This window comes from Molossus molossus, unplaced genomic scaffold (assembly GCF_014108415.1).
Source record: "Molossus molossus isolate mMolMol1 unplaced genomic scaffold, mMolMol1.p scaffold_m16_p_10, whole genome shotgun sequence".
Taxonomy (NCBI): domain Eukaryota; kingdom Metazoa; phylum Chordata; class Mammalia; order Chiroptera; family Molossidae; genus Molossus; species Molossus molossus.
In genome coordinates, this window is record NW_023425345.1 from 34,002,493 (window position 1) to 34,027,456 (window position 24,964).

The 24,964-nt window shown below is 34.7% G+C and overlaps 1 protein-coding gene across 6 annotated transcripts in view; it reads right to left on the reverse strand.

Moving 5' to 3' along the window:
* SOX5 (SRY-box transcription factor 5) overlaps positions 1 to 24,964 on the reverse strand; it is a 960,413-nt gene that overhangs the window by 383,170 nt on the left and 552,279 nt on the right. Inside the window, exon 1 of one of the 6 annotated variants that reach the window (XM_036251465.1) lies at positions 11,563 to 11,702. The exons of 3 other annotated variants lie outside the window; for them this stretch is intronic. In XM_036251465.1, the coding sequence (XP_036107358.1) occupies positions 11,563 to 11,600 (38 nt within the window). In that variant the 5' untranslated portion in view covers positions 11,601 to 11,702. Of the gene's footprint in view, positions 1 to 11,562; positions 11,703 to 12,916; positions 13,083 to 24,964 lie in introns of those variants that run through there. 2 more of the 6 variants (XM_036251467.1, XM_036251463.1) reach the window with 2 other exon arrangements.

Below are 24,964 nucleotides of genomic sequence, written 5' to 3' on the forward strand. Positions count from 1 at the left end.
AAACAAGTTTATATCAAAACTAAGGGTCCTTTTTCTTGGATGTTTCTGTTTGCATATTATATAACTGCCCATAAAAAGAAACCTATAAATTTGCCCCAGCTTCACCTACAGTCTAAGGAATAAGCAGCAGGCTAATGCAAAACCTTTCGTGTCACTTTTACCATAAACTTCTATTATGTACTGTATCTGTATAGATAAGTTTCTTCAAGTTATTTAATATTTTCTGACTTTCAAAATATTTGTACAATACTTTAAAAAGCAATAAATAGTGTGTGACCTGTTTCACCTTAACAGAAAATCACTCTTTTTTTGGTTGTCCAATAATTTGTTCTATAAAATGATACATTTTAATGATTATACACAAATAAATGAATTTTAATTTGCACAAGTTTTAAAGCACAGGAATAAGATAAATTGTCAACAGTTAGTGTATCAGATTTCCTACTTAAAAAGTGGGAAGAGATCTTTTTTTTTTTTATCCTCACCCGAGGGCATTTTCTCATTTTTTGTTCAGATAGAGTGGGAGGAAGAGAGAGGAAGAGAGAAAGAGAGAGAGAGAAACATCGATGTGAAAGGGACACATCGAGTGGCTGCCTCCCGCACGACCTCAACAGGGGCCAGGGACAAATTGCAACAGAGAGGTACGTGCCCTTTGCGGGAACTGAACCCGGGTCTCTCTGGACCACAGGCTGACACTCCAACCGCTGAGCCAAACTGGCCAGGGCGGAAGAGAGCTTTTTAAGGATATTTTATTATTAGCAGACAGCTTGCAGAGAAAACGATGACTATATTGTGGCTATTTAGGTACAAGTTTCCTGGGATCAATAATCATAAGTGCATTTAAAACATTTAAAGTTGTGCATTTAAAACAATTATAGTTGTATTAACTGTAAATTTTTTTAAGTAGGTCAAAACAATTCTTACAGGTATTATTTTAAATTCTAAAATAATTTTCAACTATCAGACTTATGTTATCAAACAAAAATATATAATTTTTATTGACGTGCTGATTATTTTATAATTTCAAAAATTCAACCCAGTTTTCAAAAATCCAAAGTTTGAATTCAGTAGCTTGGCTTCATGAATATCCAAAATATTTTTCTAAATTTTTTAAGTGTAAGATGACTCATTAGCATTGAGGGATAAATAAAGTTATACTCATTTGAAAGCCCATTTTATAGATGCATGGCTAAAACCCAAAGAATTTGAGGGACTTACACATCACAAAGTTTTAATTCTTGATTTAGAAACTGTAGGAACATATGCCAGCTTTGTATATCACTAAATGCCGGATGATAAAATATATTGCAGTGAGTTGTCCAACTGAATGATTTCCAGATTTTCTTACTTGTTTAACAGTAGATATTTACACATTTCCCTTTGGTCGTACTTTTCAATGTAGTTCTGGTCCAATAAGGCACTTCTCTGTTTGTTTTCTACAACCTTTATATCTGTACCAGGAGAGTAACACCCACTTCTTATTCCTAAATTCAAAGTGGCAGGAATATAATTTTTAAAACGTATACTATAATTATTAATCAAATAATTGATTTTAACATATTGCCAATTCTATTGTTATCCCAAATATCTGAATCTATATTTAAAATTTGCAAATAATTCATACAAGGGCTTCATGATACCGCAGTCATATTTTCAAGATATACATAATAAAGAAGGTCCTTGGACATGTAGTCAAAGATTATGCTGCTGATAGTATGACTACAAATTTTTTAAAGCACTGTGTTAAAAAAAAAATGCAATCTGCCAAATGTAAGATATTACCAATATGTGAATCTTCTCCTTTGAGATAATATAGCTTTTTAATGCATCTTTCATTGGTTGTTCCTCTACTCCTTGCTTCATAGGGTTCAACATTTCTTGAAATTGCCAACCATCAACTAATGCATATTAGGTTGGCTGGCCAGATGCTAATGCTAATAATTGTCTAATTTATTATGGAAACAACTTAAAATCTTTCTTTAGACTACCTATTAGTAATCTTAGTTGATTGTGTCATTTTCAAGCCCTCCTTCATTTATTCATATAAAAACATATCTTGTTTATAGACCCGGTACTGTCCTAATGCTCTAGTATTATTTTTAAATGTTATCTTATCCTTATAAAAAGACTTTCAACACTTTTATCTAAAACGCCATTCTCATGCTTTTCATATCCCTCCACAGTGTCCTGTTCAGTAATCCATATGTATTTATTTTTAACAACATTTATAATAGTTGAGGAGGGTGATCTGATACACCTTAGTTTCAAATACATAGACCATGAATCTTATCTTTTGAAACACCTAGCTTCAAGATAGTTTATCGCAAATTTGTGCACTTAATCCTAAACAAGAATTATACATATTATTTAGATTTGAAACTCCTAAAACATACTGAGGTAGCTTGCTCCTGCACACTGCCACTCAGTTGACAGGTAAGGTAAATTGAGAAGTGATTCCACATGTTAAATCTTGTTTTTATGAATACTCTGTCTACAAAAAGCTGCATAAATTCAAGGACTCCGGCCACTGGAGGAAAGAGCTAGGGATCTCCCAAATGTAGTTTAAAGTGATGAAATGTTGAGATTTGGAGACATTTTAGAAATGATCCAGCTCTTCTTTGCATTTCACACATGCATACACTAAGACCCAAAACCTCTTCTCAATCTGTAAGAAAGAACTAGACCTTGAGATATTTACACCCAGCTAATAACACTTTCTATTATGTTACACTCTCCAAAAAAATAAAACAGTGATGATATTGACAAATGTATATTTTTTACCAAAAAGGAGCAAATTGTTCTATGCTTCAGGAGCAAACACTAAAAATCCACACACACCAAAACGGCCCATTTGATCCGTATGCCTTAGGCCTTTAACAGTCAACTTTTTCATCTCAACCTGAAATCTCAAATTTATGCAAGAAAATGTTCATTTACCCAACTTCTTGAATGCATTTTTTCCATTAAATATGCATCATGATGCCACCATCAGATTTTTAAAGCTGGAATACTGTTGTATGTCCCCATAGCTCATGCCAAAGGGTTGTGTGTTACAACTGAGAAAGTGGGAATGGGCCCTGCGTGTATTTCTAGGAAATACTTCTTCCTTTCAAGATTTCTCCCCAAAACTGCAGCTTCATCAGTATTTGGTAGGATTTACTCACAATCAATTTACTCAAAATTCAATTACCCTATAAGTCAAAAAGTTTTTCCTGAATTCCAAACTTTTGTTATGTGTGTATGATTATTACATCCTACAAAATAAAGTCTTCACATAACTCTTACTGACTCCCAATTATCCTTTAATTTACTTATAAAAGTCAATATATTCTGCTCCTTCACTCTGAATCTTTGAATTGCTCTCAAGATCTTCTGGATATGCGTTTGTTTTTCTAGAAGAATGTTTTTAAAGCACTAAATAATCCTAAACTGTTTATAGGTCAAATTGGATCCATTTTACTTTTCCAGTACTGCAAGAATTTCAAGAAATAATTACACTACCATAGTTATATCCCATAATCCCTAGGGCTCTAAAAACAATCTCTTTTTTTATTTCCTAAATTCTAACTATGTTTAGGACTCAAGGAAAATAGTTCTGGCCTCAGAAACAGCATTCACTGGTATCTTTATTTTTGTATTCTGAGGTGTTCTGTTTGATTAATGGTACTTAGAATACTGTGTAAAAGTTTTCTTCACATGCTGATGACACTGAGGGAAAGATGACAATCTGAATCTGATATTGTGTATTCAGTTATCACTCATGCCAAGTCAAAGCTGAAGTAGTGAATGAATCAGATATTAGTTTGATCCCCAGTTCATTGCCTTCTCTACTAAAGAATAAGAACACTATATATTATCTTAACAAATCTTCAACATATAGCTCTCATAGTGCAGATAAGGAAGAAGAAAAGAAATATTAACATTAGTTTTATGTGACATCATCCTGCAAACTCTCTTCAAACATATTATGAAACGCAATAGCAAATAAATAAAAGGGGGATGTTGAAACAAAGGGACAACAGGAAAGGAGGAAAAAAAGTCTTTGGACTTTGTAAATTATTGCCCAGCAAAGTCTGGCTCAGGTAAATAACCAAAGGGAAGAGTTGTGGGCAAACAAGTAATACCTAAACTCAAGAATTAGAATAAACATATTTTAGAACTTTGTCATGCAACTTATATTAACTGTGAATAAAAAAATAATAGCATAAATAAAACATTACTTTTTTTTGTATTTTGTGTTCTCTTACGTGAACACACATTGTTCATTTTCAGTATTTGTGTTACTTTTTCAGTAGGAATGCCCTTTTATTGGAAAAATATGAAATAGTTTAAAATAAAAAGTCAACAGATCGTATGTAAAAGTTCCAAGACCAGTTCTCAAACAATCTACCACCTTGGTATATTTATCCTAATTAACAGAAAACAGAAAACTGACCCAAAATCAGTACTAGGGTAAATAATTTACTCTATTCTAAAATAAATTTTAATTAAAAATATACCAGGAAAACACTATTTGGAGCTATGTCTTCGTTTACTACTAGGTTAAAAAAAAATATCTACATGCACAGAATTGACCTTTCCCTTTCTTTTCTCAATAATATTCTTGAAGCCCGAAGGAGAGAACACATCCTTTATGAAATAGCCGTTCAATGTCCCAACTGATCTAACTCTCTTAAACTATCAATATAAAAATCTTACAAGGTTTGGAGGGTGCCTTTGTTTTTTTTGCCTACAAAGTGAACTTCGTTTCTTCAAAATACATCTTTTCCCAATGCATCTATCTGGTTCTTAGTTTCAATGTGACAGAAATTACTGGGATGGGTAGAGCAGGTACGTATGCACAAAACACAATGAGACCCTATGCTTCTCCACAATAAGAAACATTAAAAATGAAGCTACTAATACATTTTTAAGAAAGATCATATCTTCTGTCTTTTTAACATTTTCTTTACTAAAAAAAAATCTTTCAAAGATGTGAAAAGCAGAAATAGAAACACTGTTACATATGAAAGTTTCAACGGATTTGCTTCCAGAAGCTTTTCTTTATAGTGTTCCTCTTACCTACAGTATGTGTTGGCACTGGCAGGTAGCCCTAATTCGTTAGTAGCCAAATTATTTTTGTCCCTGAAGTACGAGAAATCTCCCTAGCACATGAATGAGACATGGTTTACTAGTTTACACACATCTTTATAACTCCAAGAAACTAAAACTCATTCACAAATGCTTTCATTTCAGCAAAGAGAAGGGCTACAGAATACCACAGATAGCCTGTCTGAATTCCTGGTCCCCCTTCTCCATGAGAAAATGAAGAGGAAAAAAAGCTTAACTTCAATAAAGAACTTTGGTCCTTAATGAAAGAAAAATAAACAGCTTTCTGTTCAACACACTCCACATTTCACTGAAGTCAAAATATTTCAGTATAAAGAATTAAGAAAAGCCATCATTTAGTAATAAACCCAAATGACTCCATAGCAAAATTCATCACAAACGCTTAGTAGTTTTAGATAATGTGGTTTCCAATAACTAGCATCTTTATACTGCATGATCACCAGCTACATTTATATACTGTTATACCTCCTTCCCTCAGTTATAGAGAAAAATAGGAAGATGAAATAAGCAACACTTAGAAATAAATGTATAACACAAGTGATGATTCAGCCACAGGAAAAGGAGAAAAAAAAATCTCTGAATTCTAAGGCAAGACAAAACTAAAGAGCCAAGTGCCTGAAATGTGACTTAGATAAAAGAGATTTTAAAATACAATGAGCCAAGTTCAGGTTTGACTTGATTTAAAATTACACACTGGATTTCAAATGTCTATGAACATCTACAAGCTTTTGTTTTTAATTTTCCTTCTGTCATGTTTTATGGGCAAAAAGTCCTTAAACTACCTTGTAATAGATTAATTGCTTTCAAGCTGGGTGACAAAAGGGCATAATGACCGGAAAAATGATACAAAAGAAACAGAAAAAGCATGTTAACAAGTTTATCAACAAACCTGGGTAATTCTCTTGAAGTACAGATTCAGGTTCAGTGGTTCTAAACTGGCAGCATTCAAGTTGGGTTCATATTTGGGTTTTTTGTTTTGTTTGTTTTTTCAAACCACCTGTCCTAAAACGACATTGTTTATGCTAATTATCTTTGTTTATGCCACAATTCTGTTTGTTTACTATCTTCTTTTAAAATACCATATCCCTGTAAACAGTTCTCACCAGAATTCTTCTAAATCTTGTTTCGGTCTGGTCCTCGGCAGCCCCCTGAGCGGGATGCAGCTCTACAATGAAGGCGCAAGAGCTGGGAGCAACTTTGAGTCTCTGACTCCTCAAGCTGGCAAAGGCAGGGAGCACTGCTGAGGTTTCACTCGGGCTCCAGCAGAAAAGGATACTGAGTGTGTAGAAATGCAACACCCCCCTATTGGACAAGCAGAACCATACGCCACTGTATCTCCAGAAGAGATGTATGAACTCTCAACTAGTAAGTGAAGAGAAGAATAGATAATACTAAGGGGAAGGGAATGCAGCTTTCAAACTGCAGGAGAAAATGCAGAGGATAAAAATTTTTCAAAAGACAGAAAAGGTCTTCTCCTGAACCATTATCAGTTTCTGATGAAAATGAAGAAACACGTAGCATTCTCCTAAAGGATGTCTAAACAAACACTGGTCACTGGAGCAAAATAGCATACTCTCAAAAATGTTTCTTCTCTAGCAAAATCACTTAATCATCTATGTGACATTATATGTTAGCAATGCCACTACATGTATAAAACATTCAAATTTTGTATTTACTATAAATGATGATGCTATCAATCAATGAAAAGGCAAGGACAGAATGAATGAAGCAAGAAAGAATTTGCTATGTTTTAGTCCATTTCTTGTTCAGCAACATTTTTCCATTAGCAGGAAGATATTTCAGGTTGTGGTGAAATTTGTGAACATCTTTTTATCTGATTGCCATCTGAGTCACAGACCTGACATAATAAACTATATGTGAATTAGTACAAAAGAAACATACTGGTGTATTTCCCATCCTATTAGGTAACCTCATTGCAATTATAAATGAATAATAAACTATAGAAGAAAACCAAAATCCATCAGTTACACTTATTTAACTAATATAAAAAGGGAGGTGTTCAACCTACATAATACATATCTGCATCACGCATGCACTCATTAGGAGGCCGGAGAATTGACAGTGGAAACAATAGGCAATAAAAATCAGATTTTACCCATGAATGTAATTTTGTTTCTTTAACTGCATTATAAATGTAATTCATTTTAAATAGCTTCCAGCTCTGTGGAGAAGTAACGTGCTGAAGTATTAGAACAGGTCTTATTATTTGCCTCTCAGGTATGATGCATATACATATTTTAGTTAAAAGCTCTCTAAGAGCAGGTAAATACTTTATCGTATGCTTATTACATTTGAGAAACATAAGAACACATCAACATGTGAAGGAATCATAACATTTCACATTTCTGTATCTGTGAACCTGTTCAAACACTGAGCAGTATACAATGCCACCTGACATTTAACCCTTAATTGTTCTTGGTGATCTGTCAGGTCTCCAGCAAAGTCTCAGGACAGTACTGCAGTGTGTGATAGAAGTGTAGCTTGGCTACTGCTTCAAGCTAGCTGCATGCTAAGCTAATATTTTAGCTCAGTTAACTTGCAAGCTTATTGAGATGGTAATTAAAATCTATAATAAATTACAGGCACTTATTCCTCTACAAAGTGTTAGTAAATAAAAAAGAAAAAATCACATGAACAAAGACAAATACCAGAACATCCTGAAAACATATCAAAGTTACGGGTTGACAGTTGCCATTAGGTGACAGAATGTGAACAGGTAACTTTCCTTTGATTCCCAGCTAGAGATTACCTGCTTAACGTGAATGTGCTTATCACAGGAGGGCAATGATCTTTTTCCAAAAAAGTTTCTAATTAAGCTGAATAAATCTGTCTGGGTAAGAAGTATTTTATTACTATGGCCAAACTTTAGGTAATTAAAGCACTGCTGATGTCAGAGATATTCTTGCAGACCGCTAATAGTAATTTTTCATGGCAGTTTAACAAATGAGTTTTTCAGTATACCTGATGTATATGTCTTTAGAAAAGCACTTAAAAGTTTCTTAATGTGAAAAAAAATTGTATCTTTAAGTCAATATGACCACAAATAAATATGATAGGTATATAAGGTAAATAAGTTAAATTTTCATTATAGAACATCTCACTATTGCAGTGTTATCTTCAACATGGAGAAAATAGGCAGTCTGCTGTCTCCACCCGTTTTGAGAGAAGCAATCAAATAGGTGATACTATCAACTTAATTTGCTGCATCCTACAACTTTCTATTTATTATCAAACTGTTTTCTTAAGCAATCATCTTACACTTACTTTTTACTGAAGTCTCTCTAACATAAAGCCATTAGAAAGTGACAAGTAGCTTAGTCATAACACTATCACATTATCAAATAGAATAAATAAAATATAATTTTACTGACAGTATCAAAAAGTCCTTTTTTCATTCATCAGAAATAAACTAATATTGATATTACGGCAAATTTTAAATATTTTCATTCTAGGAATATGAAAAATATAAATGGTATTCCTAAAGGAAAATTCTTAACTCACAATTTTTCATTTTTAGGTAAATATATAATAGCATTGCCTTCTTTTAAAAAAAAATGTAGGAGAGTTCCTATGTTCATTCTCATGATGCTATTGCTAACAGTTAGACCATGTTGCCAATTATGTTTCCTCTAAACAGTATGACCTGAAAGACTACTTACAAACAGTCCCTTAGAACATACTTTGCCAATTGACCTCCCACCTGAGAATTGTTTTTCATTAGTCATAATCAGTTATGACAAGGATGCTTGAAAATAAAATTAAAATAATTCAACTTTTTTACTTTTTAGAATCACTATTTAATTTGCTCTACCTCCTGAATGTTTTTTAACAGACAAGGAAAATGTTACTAGTTTTGAATTACTTAACAACTGCATATTAGTCTTACAGTATTGACCATGTACATTTCTGGGGCTAATGATATACACATAACAAATCTAAATCCCAATTTTGATCCTGATATTTAAGTTTTGACTATTCCTTGAAGTTCCAACTAGTCTACAGGTTGCACAGAATAACAGAAGATGGACACGACTCTACTAGCAAAATTGGCAAAAATGATCACATAAAACTTCCAAAATACTTGACTCCCAAGCAACTTATTTATATCCTTGAGAGCAAAGTTCTCTATTTCGTAAAGATACAGATTTCCCAGATTTCTAAGTTTGAGTGAACAACTCATCTATAGCAGGTGAATAAATAGAATAAAAATTAGCACTCAATAGAAATAACCTACTTATTCAATGAAAGTTGCAAAGATTTGAAGAAGCAAAAAATGACTATATATGATCGTAGAGTTATGGAATACATGCCTCCCTTGGAGAATATAAATATTGAATATTGAATCTACAAGATATATATTCTATGTGGATGACTATATATACACTCACTAATACAAATTCAATGTAAACAAATAGTAATAATTTATTGAGATTTTTATATGTATTATCAAGTGTAACTGCAGGGGAAATTATTATATGACAGTTCTCAAAATTATTTTAGCTACTAATATTTCCAAACATGCTGTCTATATTAACAACTCTATTGATTATCACTTGCTTATTTAATTAGCCAGTTAGAAAAGCATGCCCCTGAGTGACAAAAAAAAAAAAAAAAAATGAAATTCTCACCAGGAGGAAAAAAACTGTTAAGAGATTTGAGCATCAGAATAGGAAAGGGAAAAGTTTAGTTTAAAAAGAGATAACTGAAAAAATACAAATAAAGTTCACAGCAGGAAAGCTTGCCTATATAGAGAAATAGGCTACAGCCTGTTAATATGTAACTACCTATTTATAAGAACAGTCTGTAAATATGCTTACAAATCAAACTCAGAGTTTTATTTTTTTAAAAGTATAGAGTTGAGGAATACTGTTATTTAAGTGATACTCTGTGCACATGCTGAGAAACTTACTGTGGTATATTAACAAACTGCCATATTAAACAATAGTATGTTCCAATATTAATAACTTCAATATCTACATATGAAATTGGCTATATTTGCAAACAAAAGCTATTGTAAAGAGTTAACATATAGAACTTTGAAAAGATGATTTTAAACTATTAAGAAAGCGCCATCATTCACTAGAATTATCTAGTGAGGATTCACCTTAATTTAAAAAAAAAAAGATGAGGAGGAAAAATAAAGAAATAAGACAGTATTAAAGTGTAAATGTTGCTATTTTACTTTCTTCCTTGATCTGATATTGGTTTCTCTAATATCTGGCCACATTCAAGCATAATTTTATTCTCAATATCCTTCTCTTCCATTGCTTCACTTCAAGAATGTTTTAATCTTTGTCCTTCCTTTTTTTCATCTTTTCATATCAAATTCAGTTGTTTGAGCGATGAACAGCTTGACTTAGCATATTTTTAACCAGCTGGTCTAGCACCTAGCTTGCATTGCATAGTCAGATACAACAAATGTTTATACAGAAGGTAGCTTTCATGAAATTGAAAAAAAAAGCCTGGGTATCATGCATCCTGGCTTTTTTTAGCTTTTTTTTAAATTCACCATACAGAATACAAAGTTTGAATTCTTTTTAATGGCAAACAAAATTCTATTTATAGTTCTAAAAATGAACTTATGCTGGGATAAGAACTCAAATTTTAAAAAATCGCAATGTGTACTTATAGGAACACTAGGAGGGCTAAAATTCTCTCAAAGCCTTGCTTCACTTGCAACAACATCAAATAGAAGGATACTTCACATATTTCTCCAAATAGGAACTACTTAATTACAAATGCACTTATTGCCATCATAGCAAAAGGGGAAAATACAGTAAATCAAAATTTAGTTTAAGACAGCTAGTGCATGAAGTGGCCACTAAAACTTAGAAAGGGATCATCCCATTTACCTTCTTTTTGACATTTCAAAAGTAATCTGCTAATAGATTGCTGTGATGTTAAATATTCTTAAACATAATCTGCTCTCTCATATCAACAAAAGGTCATGTGCTTTACTGAGTAGCTTCCAAAGTTTTACGAAAGGATCAAATAGGAACTTATAGCCTCCGATTTAACCACCACTAAAATCTTCTGTCACCCCAGGAATTGCCAGACAGAGATGTTGAAAATGGTTAACACTCTGCACAAAAGCACTTAAAAAGGTGTAGAAGGAAAGAAAAATATCAATGAAGGAAGAAAGTCAGAGAGTGAATGAGAAAGAGAAAAGCAGCAAGTGAGGGAGAGAGAGATGCTTAATGTTCATTTAATTTCCTGTTATAGGACGCAACCTAAAAACACTGAAATCTCGGAGACTTTACAAATCAGTTCAATTTGGTCTGGGCAATCACCACAAAAATCAGCTACACAAGATTGCAGAAACACTAGCTAAAAGCTTTTCTAACAAACGGGAGCATCTTCCAATTGATTCAGAGACGACTGTAAAATGGGAGAGTTGTACTCCAATATATTAGGGGTAAAAACTGTACTCACCTTTCAAACTCCTGAGGTAAATCAGGGTCAGTAAGCATGCTGGAAAAGCACAATTTCCCTTTGTCACAGCGGCCACCTATGATCGCCTCCAACTGAACCTGTCAAGTGAGTCCAAACCTTCTAAACCAATTGATTTTCTCTCCCTCCCTCCCTCCCTCTCTCTCTCTCTTTCTCTCTCTCTCTCCCTCTCTCTCTCTCTCTCAATCTCTCTCTCTCTTCCTCCTCGTCCCCCTCCCTCTCCTAGGACTCCTTGACCAGTCTCTTAAAGGGGTAGCGCACTTCCAGCAGAGGGGTCTGGCTGCTCCCCCCTCCACGGAGCCGCACGCTCTTCAGGGCTGCAAGGCACTAGACAACCTCAGGGTGCCTGTCCTTTCCTTTTAATTCTCTCTCCTAGACATCACCGAATGTGAGAAGTCAACTCATTTAACACGTCTCCCATACTCTCTCTCCTCTAAATAATAAAAGTCTCTCTCTCTGTCACACACACACACACACACACACACACACACACCCCACATGATTTTTTAAAATGCATTTGCTGCTGATTAAAAGAAAAATCCGTATACGAGCAGAACCCTGATTAAACTGCACTATTAACTTATTAAGCCAAGAAATAATAGCAATAGCATTTTTACACAAAGAATTGTTATTCCCTCTCACCCCTTTCTAGGCTCTCTGCATGCGCACACGGAAACACACACACACACACACACACACACACACACACACAACAATCAGGCATTGTTCTGAGGGAAGAAAAGCAACTTTGACAGATTGAAATATAGCAGAGGCCCCTTCAAGGAAACCTGTAAACAACTTGTCACTCACTCTGTCGGTCTCACTGTTAGCTCTTGCTCTCCACAAAGTGGTGCGAACGTCCTGGCAACCCAACCAAAGTTTCCTCAGCTCCAAACTCCATAAAACACGATGTGCGATGTGGAGGGGAATAGGTATCCACATGCCAAAATCACACACACACACACACACACACACACACACACACGGGAACAAAAAGCACAGACCAAACCAAAAAAAAAAAAAAAAGAAGAAGAAGAAAAGAAAACAAAAAGATGGGACTGACAAACTGTCCTGCTTGGGATTGCTGGGGAGGTCAGGGGTGGGAAGTGCTCCCCTGGCTGTGGATCGCTTTAATTTCCTCTGCCCAGGCAGCCACAGATAACAAGGTGGACAAACTCTGGCTTTACAGATCCTAAGCTGGCTGGCAAGGCACAGCCTCCATAGCAGTTCCAATTATCTAGATAAAAATCTGGCAGACGAGGAAGGTAATCAGGTAATGTACCTTTGACATGAAATGACAGAGGTACATACACCACATACACACACAGACACTTACACAGACACGCATGCAGAGATGGTGGCTGCCCCGTGCACCGCAGCATCTGGTCAGGGAGTAAGCACACACTCACCAACACGAGATAGTGTGCATTCTTCACACACACACACACACACACACACACACACACACTCTCAGTCACTCACACACGCTCTCCACTCCTACTGGGAGGGTTCATTCTGCACAAAAGGCTACATTACAGAGCCCGCCCCAATAAGGGAAAGAGAGAAAAAAAAGCCTTCCATTGTTGAGAGGGCAGGTCAGTTGATTAGATTTTCTGTGGAGAATTCCACGAGGAAATTCCCTTCAAAGCCGAAGTGATTAACTGGGGGCTATTCTGGAAATGGAGCAGACAATGGCTCAATAGTCTGCACAGCCAATGTCCAGGCTGGCACTGAACTCACTTTAAAAAAAAAAATAAAAGCCAGACTCCCTGTTCTTTTCCACACATTCCCCCCCACCCCCCTCCACTCCTTCCAACTTCCCCTCCCAATTCCTTTTATTTTGCAGCTGGACAACATTAAGGGCCTTTAAAACCACAAGGGTTGACCCCACAGCAGTTTGATTAGGTCCCACTTTTTTTTCCCTGGCGACAGGCAGACAGTAAGTTTACTTTCTTAGACATACACAGTGTGACACCATACACATATTCAAATATCAAAATCAATTACTATCCTTCTCATATTAATAAATTTATTCTTCACCCAAAGCTTATACATTTTTTGACAAAGTTGATAATAACTTAATAATGAGATCCATCATTCACAGGGTATCCTAAAAATAAACATATATATCCTACAAAATCAATGTGGAATATGATATAAGCATGTCACTATGGAGTTAAGACACTAACAAAACACAGAATTATGACCCACCCTGAAAAAGCTGTTAACAAGGGATGTGGCAAAAATGACTTGATGCTGACATGATTTTCATTTTCAGCAGTTGGGGAAGGGGGATGGATATTACCCACTATTCTTTCTTGTCATTAGCCTCAAATTATTTTTATTATAGCAACAACCCACTCCCACATAAAAATTTTTTTTAAAAATTAGAAAATTGCTGCATCTCTTTTAAATATCTGTTTTTAGCCCTTCTGAGACCTACAATCTGATACACTCTAATTGATAAAGTATACAAAAAATAATGTTTTTCTATTGTTAACACTGGTTATGAGAATTAGGGAATGGTAGCTGTATGGCTAGCTACTACAGACCTTTTTTAAATAGTTTTGTTTTAAATTTCCTCATTAGAGAATCTTGTTTTCTCTTACATAAATAGAGACAGATGAAGGAGGGAGGTAAGTTACACGGGCAATAGGCGCTGGAGTCAGGAAGAGGAGGAGGCAGTGAGGAGGAGATGCAGGGAGAGCGCAAGAAGGAGACATAGTGGCAGCATAAAGATAGAAACAAAGATAATGGCCATAAGGCAGGATGCTGAGATCCGTATGGTCCCAGCTGCTGTCTTGCTACAGCTACTACCTCTGGTTGTTCCTCTGAAACTCGAATCCAGAAGGTCAGCAGAGCAGGTAAGAAAGAGAGGATGAGTGTTTGAGGCCAACTACAGTATAATGCAAAGATGCTCATATCAGAATCTTCCTTGTCTTTGGTTTTGTTTTTATAGACACTTAATATGTGTATCTGTAAGTATACATATGCCAAATAAACACACAGAATATGCAGGAAAATATTAAATGGTTTGGAAGTCAGTTTAAGATCTCAATATATTTCTACAAACATTACTGGAGCCATTCAAAAACAAATTATTTCTTGCACAATCATCCCTGCTGAACGATTTGAAAAAGACTAAGAACGAGACAGAAAATTTGCCAAATATAATAATGATCATTTTAATAATGATATTTTTGAACTAATGGAACTCCCAAGCTCATAAGGAATTTTATGCACATAGAGTAGCTCGTGGATCATACCCAGCATAGAAAAGAGGAGGTAGGTATATCCCTCAGTTCCCCAATGTTTAAACTTTGGCAAAAGGAATGTAAAGTCATACAAATGGTTAGTGGTCCATTTCTTACTTGAAGCCAGATCTTATTTAACTTGTGACACCATAATACACAATAAAATAACACTCCAGAATTTATAGCTAAATGAAAATCCCAAGATGGTACTCACTTTTTAAGCGAACTAAAAGGCTTTCAAATAATTGCTAATGAAATTAAATTTGATATAATCTCATTGGCATGAAGTTAGTACTGTATTTGATGGTTGAATGGAATAAATATTTTTAAATGTAGCTCTCTTGGCCATAAAAGTTTTCTTTCATTTGAATTCTATATTACAAATTCGAATTTAGACAAGATTTAGGATGTCAGCAAAAGAGAAGGCAGTTACAAAATGTTCTCATCAAATCCTATCACTAGTAATTTCATTAAATGATTGAATAGATTTAATCAATCCAATATTGAATGATAAATTCCTATTATAAACCTTTAAATTTTACAGTAAATATTAAAATGTTTAAATATTAAATATGTTAATGACCAGCATATAATATGTGTTAAATAAAACCATATTCTTTATCAATTACCTGAAAAGTTCAACATAATCACTTGGTTATGTATCTGGTATTTTCTATATAGGAATTAACATCTAAATATGATTTTGCTATACTATTATAAGTAGGTCTCCAGAAAGTTTCATAATATATGTAGATTGAGATACACTTTAGCATTCACTGAACATCTATTAAATGTTTACCAATATGTTAAGTACTATGACTTTAAAAGAAGAATTCAAGAAAAATTTGTAACAAATCTAATTAAATATTTATGTATATGTGTGTGTATATATATATATATAATTCAAATTAATTGTTTCATAGCTAAGCCCTCTAAGGCCAATATGTTAAAAGTTAAAACCAAAATAAATACACAAGTGAAAAAAAAGAGATGATGAGAACTTAACTGAGCAAAAATTAAATTGGTGGAAAATACAAAATGATCTACAAACACAAATATACACAGATAAATACATCTTTAGACAAGACCAGAGCACAAACTACAATTAAGAGAAAAAAAAACATAAGAAAACGATTTTTCACTTAATGAGTCTGACAGGGCTGCAGCAGTGTTATGGAAAATGGAATGAACCTGAAAACGTATGCTTTTGAGCTCATGTTATTTCCATTGCAAGTATAAAAAGGAGGCTCACACAGGCTAAGAAAATACATGATATGCTACTGAAGGCTGTTGGAAAATTCTCTAAGAGAATAACACCAACTTTTAAGATCATAAACAAATTATTTCCAACATTAACCCCTTAGAGGCATTGTGTTGAGCAAGCAGTTTTTATCTCTCTCTCCTCATTTAAAAGGAAGTATTTTCGTTCCCATATTTTAAGAGATTAAACATTTTTTTGGATTTCCCTAACTGAAATATGTGACCATAGATACAGATTACACTTTAATATTTGCTATATGTTCCTACCATCGAGCTTTAGCTTTTGCATTTTATGGAATTTAAAAGGCTATTTTTGAGAAATAGAACTTTTAGTGTTACAACTACATGAATTTAAAGCAAGTCAGTGTCAGGCAGTCCCAACACTGTATTGAATTAACCTGACACAAGAGGCATTAAGAAAATGTTCACGCAATTTTTTTTTTCTCTTCACTGTTTTTCCTCATTTTGTCATGAAAACATTAAAAAAGAACATTTTCCTCTTTCAAAAAACAAACAAACAAAAAAACTGAACTCATCGTTAACCTATTAGGTATCATTTAAAACTTTTAGACTTTCCTGGCTGCTGTGGCTCAGTGAATTGAGCAACATCCCATGGACTGAGAGGTACCAGATTTGATAGCCTGTCAGGGCACATGCAGGGGGCTGCGAGCTGGATCCCCAGTAGGGGGCATGCAGGGCGCAGCCGATTGATGTTTCTCTCTCACATCGATGTTTCTCTCTCTCTCCCCCCCTTCCTCTCTAAAGAAATCAATAAAAACGTATTTAAAAAACAAACAAAAACTTTTAGTCTTATAATTGGAATGCTTCAGAAAATCACCTAGGAAATTTAATAATCTATCTTCTTTTTTAAAGACCTAAATAAAATTCAATTGTCTATAACACATTTGTGCCTGGGAATCGCATTAATAGTCTACTTATGGTATTGTCAATTAGTCAGTTAGTTCGTTAGTTAGTTAGTTAGTTAGTTAGTAAGAAATAAATATAAATTGTTCCCATACTGTTCTTCAAGAACACATTAAGAATGTGTTCACTCTAGTTTCATACTTTTCTCAAAGAGATGATGCCATTCCCAGTAATAGCTCCCACTGTTTGATATCTTTTTTTATTTCATTTTATTTTTTCTTTATTGACTTTAGGGAGGAAGGGAGGGGGAGCAAGAAACAGAAACATCAATGAGAGAGAACACTTCCGCCTCCTGCATGCCCCCCACTGGGGATCTGGCCCACAACCTGGGCATGTGCCCTGACCAGGAACCGAACCAGCAACCTCTTGGTGCACGGGTGGATGCTCCACCACTGAGCCACACCAGCCAGGCTTGATATCTTACTCTTTCTTTCCTTCAGAATAATTTGAAGAAATTTAAAAATAATAGACTATTTTTTCAGGACTTTCTACCAATCACTGTGCTGCATATAAAATAAAATGATCTCATTTAATATTCAAAACAACAATATGAGATATGGAGTTGTATTGTCCCAACTAAAAATGAGGAAACTGAAGCTTACAATAAGAAGTGATAAAATTGTCCCAAAACTAGTAAGTACAGAGATGGGGAACACAAAGTTATTAATTCTTCCCATTGAAGTCCCCAAAGGGCACCAAATGCTAATTTATTTAAATTACAGTCTAATAGCAATTAAACATCAGTGCAAGTAAAGGGCTTAATAATTATGCTTTAATGCAAAGTGAATGTCCAAACTTTGGACAATGTTAGGTTGATTGTGCCATCCTGACAAATAACACAATATAAAAGTTCATTTTTACACAGCATTAGAAAAGTTAAATGTCGCATCCCATTAATGATGATAAAAAACACAAAAATTAGCAGAAATCATATACTTTGGCTCTCTTTTAAAAAATAATTCCTAAAAATTTTCTTTATCATGATTACAATTTTTGAATTCTGAGGTGAAATACCTATTTCCTAGTCCCCATGTTGCTACGGCAATGGAATCTCTGTCTTACAGAAAGGATCATTGTAGGCAAAGAGTACCTGTTAGGAAGATAAGATCAGCTGGACCTATACTTTCATTATTTTTAATTTTTTTTTTTAATCCTCACCCAAGGATATTCCCTTATTTATCTTCAGACCGAGTGGGAAGGGGAGAGAGAGAAAGAGAGAGAGAGAGAGAACATCGATGTGAGAGGGACACACTGACTGGCTACCACCCCCAAATCCCCGACCAGGGCTGGGGACAGACCACAACCTGGTACATGCCCTTGACCACAATCAAACTTGAGACTCATTGGTCCATGGGCCGACGCTCTTCTGCTAAGCCAAACTGGCCAGGGCTCATTATCCTTACTCGTTATACAACCATCTTTCCTGTGATAAGTAGTGATATTCATGGCTGTCAGTTCATGAGGATGAAAAAGACATGAACAAATCACTCTGGTAGGGAAAAGCAGAAGATACCTTTTGAGTAAAAAATCCATATAGACCATGAGAAGAAAAGCCATTCAAATGGGACCATATCTTTACAAAGTGATCTTGGCTACCTGTCTGTCTGTACTATAATTTCTCAACCTGGAAAGAAATCCAGAAAACATACTACACTGACATTTTAAAAGAGGCAGTAGCAAGTGAGAAGTTAGTAACAGCACCATGATATCGCTAAAACATGGTGTGGATTCTTACTTATTAGATGATTTCTGCAAAATATTTTAGTACACCTCTTTCAGGGAAGTTTTTTCACTGTAGATGTTGTTTGTATTTCTTGATACTAATTAGAGCCGAAATAAGAACTAACCAAAACTGAGTCAAGTATGAAAACATTTGAATACAGCTTCATTTTTAAGTTGATTACACCTGTCTATTCTCTATATTCTCCTTTGATAGCATATTAAGTAAATGACAAACAAATCTTACTCATAGTAAATGAAAATGTCACCCCTTAACAATGTTCCGTGTACGTGCACCTGAAATAGCACAGAAAGAATTATGGCTCAGATAAAAGTTAGGAGGCCCGTGCTCTGAAGGGCCTCTCTTCCCTCACTAGTGACGTGGTCTTGCCTAAATCTGTAACATCTCAGGGAAGATGAGTTTTAAAGTCCCTCTTGACCCTCAAATTCTGCTTCTTTCTTGTTGTTGTTGTTGTTGTTGTTATGCTCACCAGAGGATATTTTTTTCCAGTGATTTCTAGAGAGAGTAGAAGAGAGGGAGGGAGGAAGGATGAGGTAAGGGGGAAAAGAGAGAGACTGGTTGCCTCCTGCATGAACCCAGACCTGGGTCAGGGATATAACCTGCAACCCAGATATGTGCCCTTGACCAGAAATCAAGCCCCAGACCCTTTGGTGCACGAGCATACTCTAACCACTGAGCAAAACTACCAGGGCTCAAATTCTGATTCTATAGTCTCTTCCTTGATAAAGTCAATTTAATTTGCAAAATCAAATTTCTTACTTTTCTCACTTTTAAACCAGTTATATAGCCATTTTAAAAGTTTTAAGACTAGTCCGTAGTTTATTTTAACCCTTTAAAGTAAGTCATAACTAAATTCACACATCAATATAAGACAGTAAGAAAAATAAATCTTTTATTAATTGAAGTTAATTTGGCTAAATCCAATTACATTGAAACGACCAGGAAAAGTTAATTGGTCACACAATAAATGACCATGTTTTCAAAAGAGCTAACTTTGTAACTGAATGAATCTATTTGTGAACAGAAAAATGTTTGTGCTTGAATTTGCAAATCACACCTTTCATGGTCTCTCAGCACAGTTACCTTTACCAGCATCACCTAATTCAATGAGAGAATGAATTAAACGCAGTAGATCACCATACTGCATATGTCACACATGTGTGATGACAGTGACGGGCGTGTCAGGGGAAATAAATGCTAATTCTGCTTTTATTCATACTTTCAAACCAAATGAGAAACTAAAAGACAAACTAAAAAGTTGAAATGTTAGAAATCCTGACAGGCAAATTGTGTTCAAGGAAACCTAGTTTTTAAAATGAATTTTGTGAATACTCTGTAGAACTCCTGCCAAATAGCATCTTTTTTTCATGTTATTGTTTTTTTAAAAAAATCACTTACTGACATGATATAGAAATCAACTCATTCAGACTATGCCCAGGATAAAATATGCAAGAAAGCAGACTTTACCCAAAAAAATGTATTCATTCAATTATTCAATAAATATGTACAGAATCTTTAATCCACACCTGTATTGTAAACTATATATATTAAAATTTTACTGTTTATACTGAATAGTTTCATGAAATGGGAAACAGAGTAATTGGTACTAATTTTAAAAGATTAATTGCATCAAATGGTATGTTAGTATTTTAAAACATCTAAACATTAATTAACTCTAAGCAAATCATGAGTTTATAATTAGAAACATTTATTTTAAAATCTTCAAGTCAAAGCATAGACTAAAATATGACAAGCATTTGTAAGATATGCCAATATCCTAAGCACATCTTTAGATACATATCTATGTCCTTCCTGGTTGTGTACCAAACTTTAGATTTATTTATTCATTATAGGTGGACCATTTACTCTTAATAAATGCAATCATATAAACATCAAAAACTTTTAAATGACAAAAGGCACTATAAACAAATCAGAAACATGAGACAAGTTGGGAAAAAAAAATGTATGCAATTCCTATCAAAGGAAAGAGCTAGCCTCCAGGATATGTAAAGGGCTCTTTGAAAACAATGAGAAAGAGATAATCCAATAATAAGACAGGTAAATAATACAACTTGTTAAAAGAAAATAGAAATTATTCTTAAACACAGAAAAGATGCTCAGTGTCCTTTAATGAGAATGCAGTTTACAACTACAATGTGATAACCATTTCTTTAAACTATCAGCTTGGCAAAAATTCAAAACTTTGATTAACATTTTATGTTACATTGTACTATTTGTTCATACATAACTTGCTATCTCTCTTGCTATACTTCCCTGCAGATGGAGTTTACTTCCTATTCCAATGACTTTATTTTAGACATGTAACTCGCTTTGGCCAACGGAACAGGGAGCTTACTGTGCGCATGTTAGATTTAGCTCAGCCACCTTATTTTGTTTCTGCCATCCATCAGGAAAAAGGCATATCCCAGGTGGGGCCTATTCCATTAGTCTGGGTCCTTAAAAGAGTAGAAACATGGAGCCAGGTTTGAATGTGAGTCCATTGTTGTTGTTTTCTAAAAATTTAACTCTACATAAATTAAATTATTTAAAAACACATCCAATCAAACTAAAATCTTTCCAATTGTTGCCCATCACCTATACACAATATTTCTCAAATTCAGACAAACAGACCAAACACATATTTTCAGAGGCTTAAAATTAATGTGCAATTTTTTTATTAATAGAAAAACAGTAATTTTTATAATTCATTATGAGAAAAAGCAAATTCTCATTTTTTAATAGTAATCCTCAATTTAAAGGTATTTTCATAGAATATATATTTTTTTATTTCTGGAATAAATGTTTCCTTAATTTAAATTCAAAGACCCCAGTGAATATGTTCTTGGGGCATATAATCTTTTTCTTTAAAGAAGCATGTGTATAACTCAAATGTGAGAGGTGACAGCCTTATTATAAATCAAATATCTGACTCTTCATGCTCTGTCATGGTCTTCGTATCCAGCCTCCTCTCCCAACACGCCATGAACCACATCCTCCTGCTCCACTAGATAAGTCTAAGGTGGGCAAACGGATGGTTGTTTCTTCTTTTAATGATTTTGTGTGAAATGTACAATCTTCCTGGAATATCTTCCAAATTCCCTTGCCCCAACTTGTCAGGCTAATTTCTAATTATCCTTTAGGATTTGTTGAAGTGTCAGACACCTGTTAAACTTCTTGGAACTCCCATAATTCTCAGCAGAACATAAGTTCCTACTACTTGGCTCTCAGTTCTATAAAGATAAACAGGACCTGGCCAATTTGGCTCAGCGGTTAGAGCGTCGGCCTGCAGTCCAGAGAGACCCGGGTTCAGTTCCCTCTAAGGGCATGTACTTCGGTTGCAGTTTGTCCCCAGCCCTGGTTGGGTCATGTGGGTGGCAGCCACTCGATGTGTTCTTTTTAAAAAGATGTCTCTCTCTCCTCTCTCTCTCTCTCTCTCTCTCTCTCTCTCTCTTCCCCCTCCCTTCCTCCCACTCTATCTCTCTATCTGAACAAAAAATGGAAAAATGTCCTTGGGTGAGGATAAAAAAATAAATAAAAATAAATAAAAACAAGATAAACAGTTATGTCTTGTTCATTATTTTATCCTCCAGATCTCCAGATCAACCATTCTGAGTAATACCCAGCATCCTCCAGCTGAAGAAACTAATCCAGAGATCTCAGAAATCTAAGTTTGTGTGTACTAGTATATATAGATATAGATATATGCAGATATAGAAACAGAGATATATCGTATATAACATAAACCTAGATGTAAAGGTTTATATAATTAGATAATAGATAATAGATATAGTATAACAGGTATCCCAATACTACAATCATTTCCCTTAGCTTTCCCAGCACATCTATCTCCCGAGACTGGGACATTCTCCCCACCCCTGTCATCGCCTTCACACCCTGGTTTAAATATTCCTCAGAGAAGTTTACCTGGACAAGTATTGAAGGGTAAGAAACAGCCTGGAGTGAAGTGTTCAAGTTCATGGGATGCAGTAGTGCTATTAACTGAACTTTGTAAATTGGGATTGTTCGTGGGAAAAGTGATGTTACATTGAATATGACATAATGGCAGGACATATACGTAGCATTTTCCAACTTAGTGTTGGAAATATTCCACTAAATTATGTAAAGATATCATAGAAAAAGGATATTTATTTATAAGTATGAGAGGCACTTTTATAAGGTGAGTAAAGAACTAAACTAAACCCTGGCCGGTTTGGCTCAGCGGTTAGAGCATCGGCCCGCAGACTAGAGAGTCCTGGGTTCAGTTCCCACTAAGGGCACATACCTTGGTTGTAGTTTGTCCCCGGCCTGGTTGGGGTTGTGTGGGTGGCAAGTAGTCAATGTGTCTCTCTCACATCGATGTTTCTCTTTCTCTCTTCACCCCCCCCCCACCTCCCGCTCTATCTGAAGATAAATGCAAAAAAAAAGTCCTCAGGTGAGGATAAAAAAAGAAAAAAAGAACTAAACTAAAAAGGTTAAAAGTTTCAAGAAAGGATAAATAACATAATGACTATTCTTTAAAAAGAGGCCTATTTAAAAGCCATTGATCTGAGCAATTTGCAGTCACTGGTGAGAGATGCTCTTAAAATACCGGAGAACAGAGTCCACCTCTCGCAAATGAAACCATAAATTCTACAGCTTTCTCCACCCCTCTGCACACACACGCCACAGACATGCACACACACAAATATTTTATTTCCTTCCACAACAAAGACTGCAGAAAGAACACAGGGTTCCCATATGAAGAACCGAATCAGAAAGAGAAAAGTATCACCTGAAGGCATACTCTAGGAAAAACACAACAGTGAAAACCTAAAAATTAAAACATCTAAAGTTTTTGAAAAAAAAAAAAAATTAACTAGCCACTGCTTTCATAACATAATGGACTTCATTAATTTCATAATGGCAATAATCACTGTCAAATACAACTGCCATTTCATTTTTCCATATGTCCAGATGCTATTTTGCAATTAGGCAGTCCCTGCCATTGTGATTGCATTTAAAGTGATCAAGTATGCAGTTGCCCACTGTTGTCTTTTTCTTCCAGTACAAAGATTTGAATCTTATTTTTGATCTAAAAATATTCCATTTATATCTCTTTGTTGATAGATTTTCCTGTTGCTTTAGTTCAAGGTCCTGTAGAAATCATTAGTGACATTATGCCAAGGGCTGAACCTCATAAGCAACCTGAACAGTTTGATTCACTGAAAAACCAACCCACAATTCACTAAAAGAAAATGTAATAATGATCCTGTCCAATTAAAACTGTTAAGTTAAATGAAGAGAATCTAATGATTTCCCCTTATCATTCTGATATTCTGGAAGCATGGCAGGAGACAATAAATACCAACACCTATGTTAAAGATGCCCACTCTATTTTAGTTTAAGGAAAGCAAACAAATTATTTTAAAAGGAAACTGCACTATCACATAAAGGATATTCTAATGAATGCATCTAAGTACTAAAAGGGGCAAATAACCTCCTCTAAATTAAAACATATTTAAATAAATTCTTAAGCCAATTAGACAAGTAGAAAACTCCCCTATGAACATACAGAGAAAATGGGACAGGCTGCCTGACCATAGGAGTAGTTATGAAAAACACAAATGAGAAATCACTTATGTTCTGTTAGTTCAAAAATAATCTAATTTCTAATTTTCTATAATTTTCATCAAATATATATAATAATGCCTTTAAGTCATATACTTGCAGTTTTGCCTGAATACCTACAGTTAAAGAAATTTTAAAATCAGATGCAGAATTCAAGGAATTGCCCTTGATCTCTGAATCTGACATATTCATAGAAAAGCAAAATTCAGTATCAGGGAGAAGTACACTGGTTAATTTAATTACCTGACTTTAGAAAGCTTGCAGAGATATGTTCAGCAGGATTACAACTGACTATATCCCGAGTCTAGCATGCATACATGCATGAATGAATGAGGTACAAAAAGTTGGAAGACTATAAGTGGTATTCAGTGGATGGTTTTTGCATTTAAAGTGTACACTATTTAAATAAGCATTCTGCAAATAAAATGAGGCTGCTAATAAGCTAGTTATAACTGGTTAATAAAATTCTAAAGCAGTTGTTTTTAAACTTTTTAGCCTTGCAACACTATCACAAAAGCAAACTAAACTCGATGATAATAGAAATATAGGGATGACTTTGTGAGGTGGGGTTTGGGGTGGCAGACTATTTCACGAAATC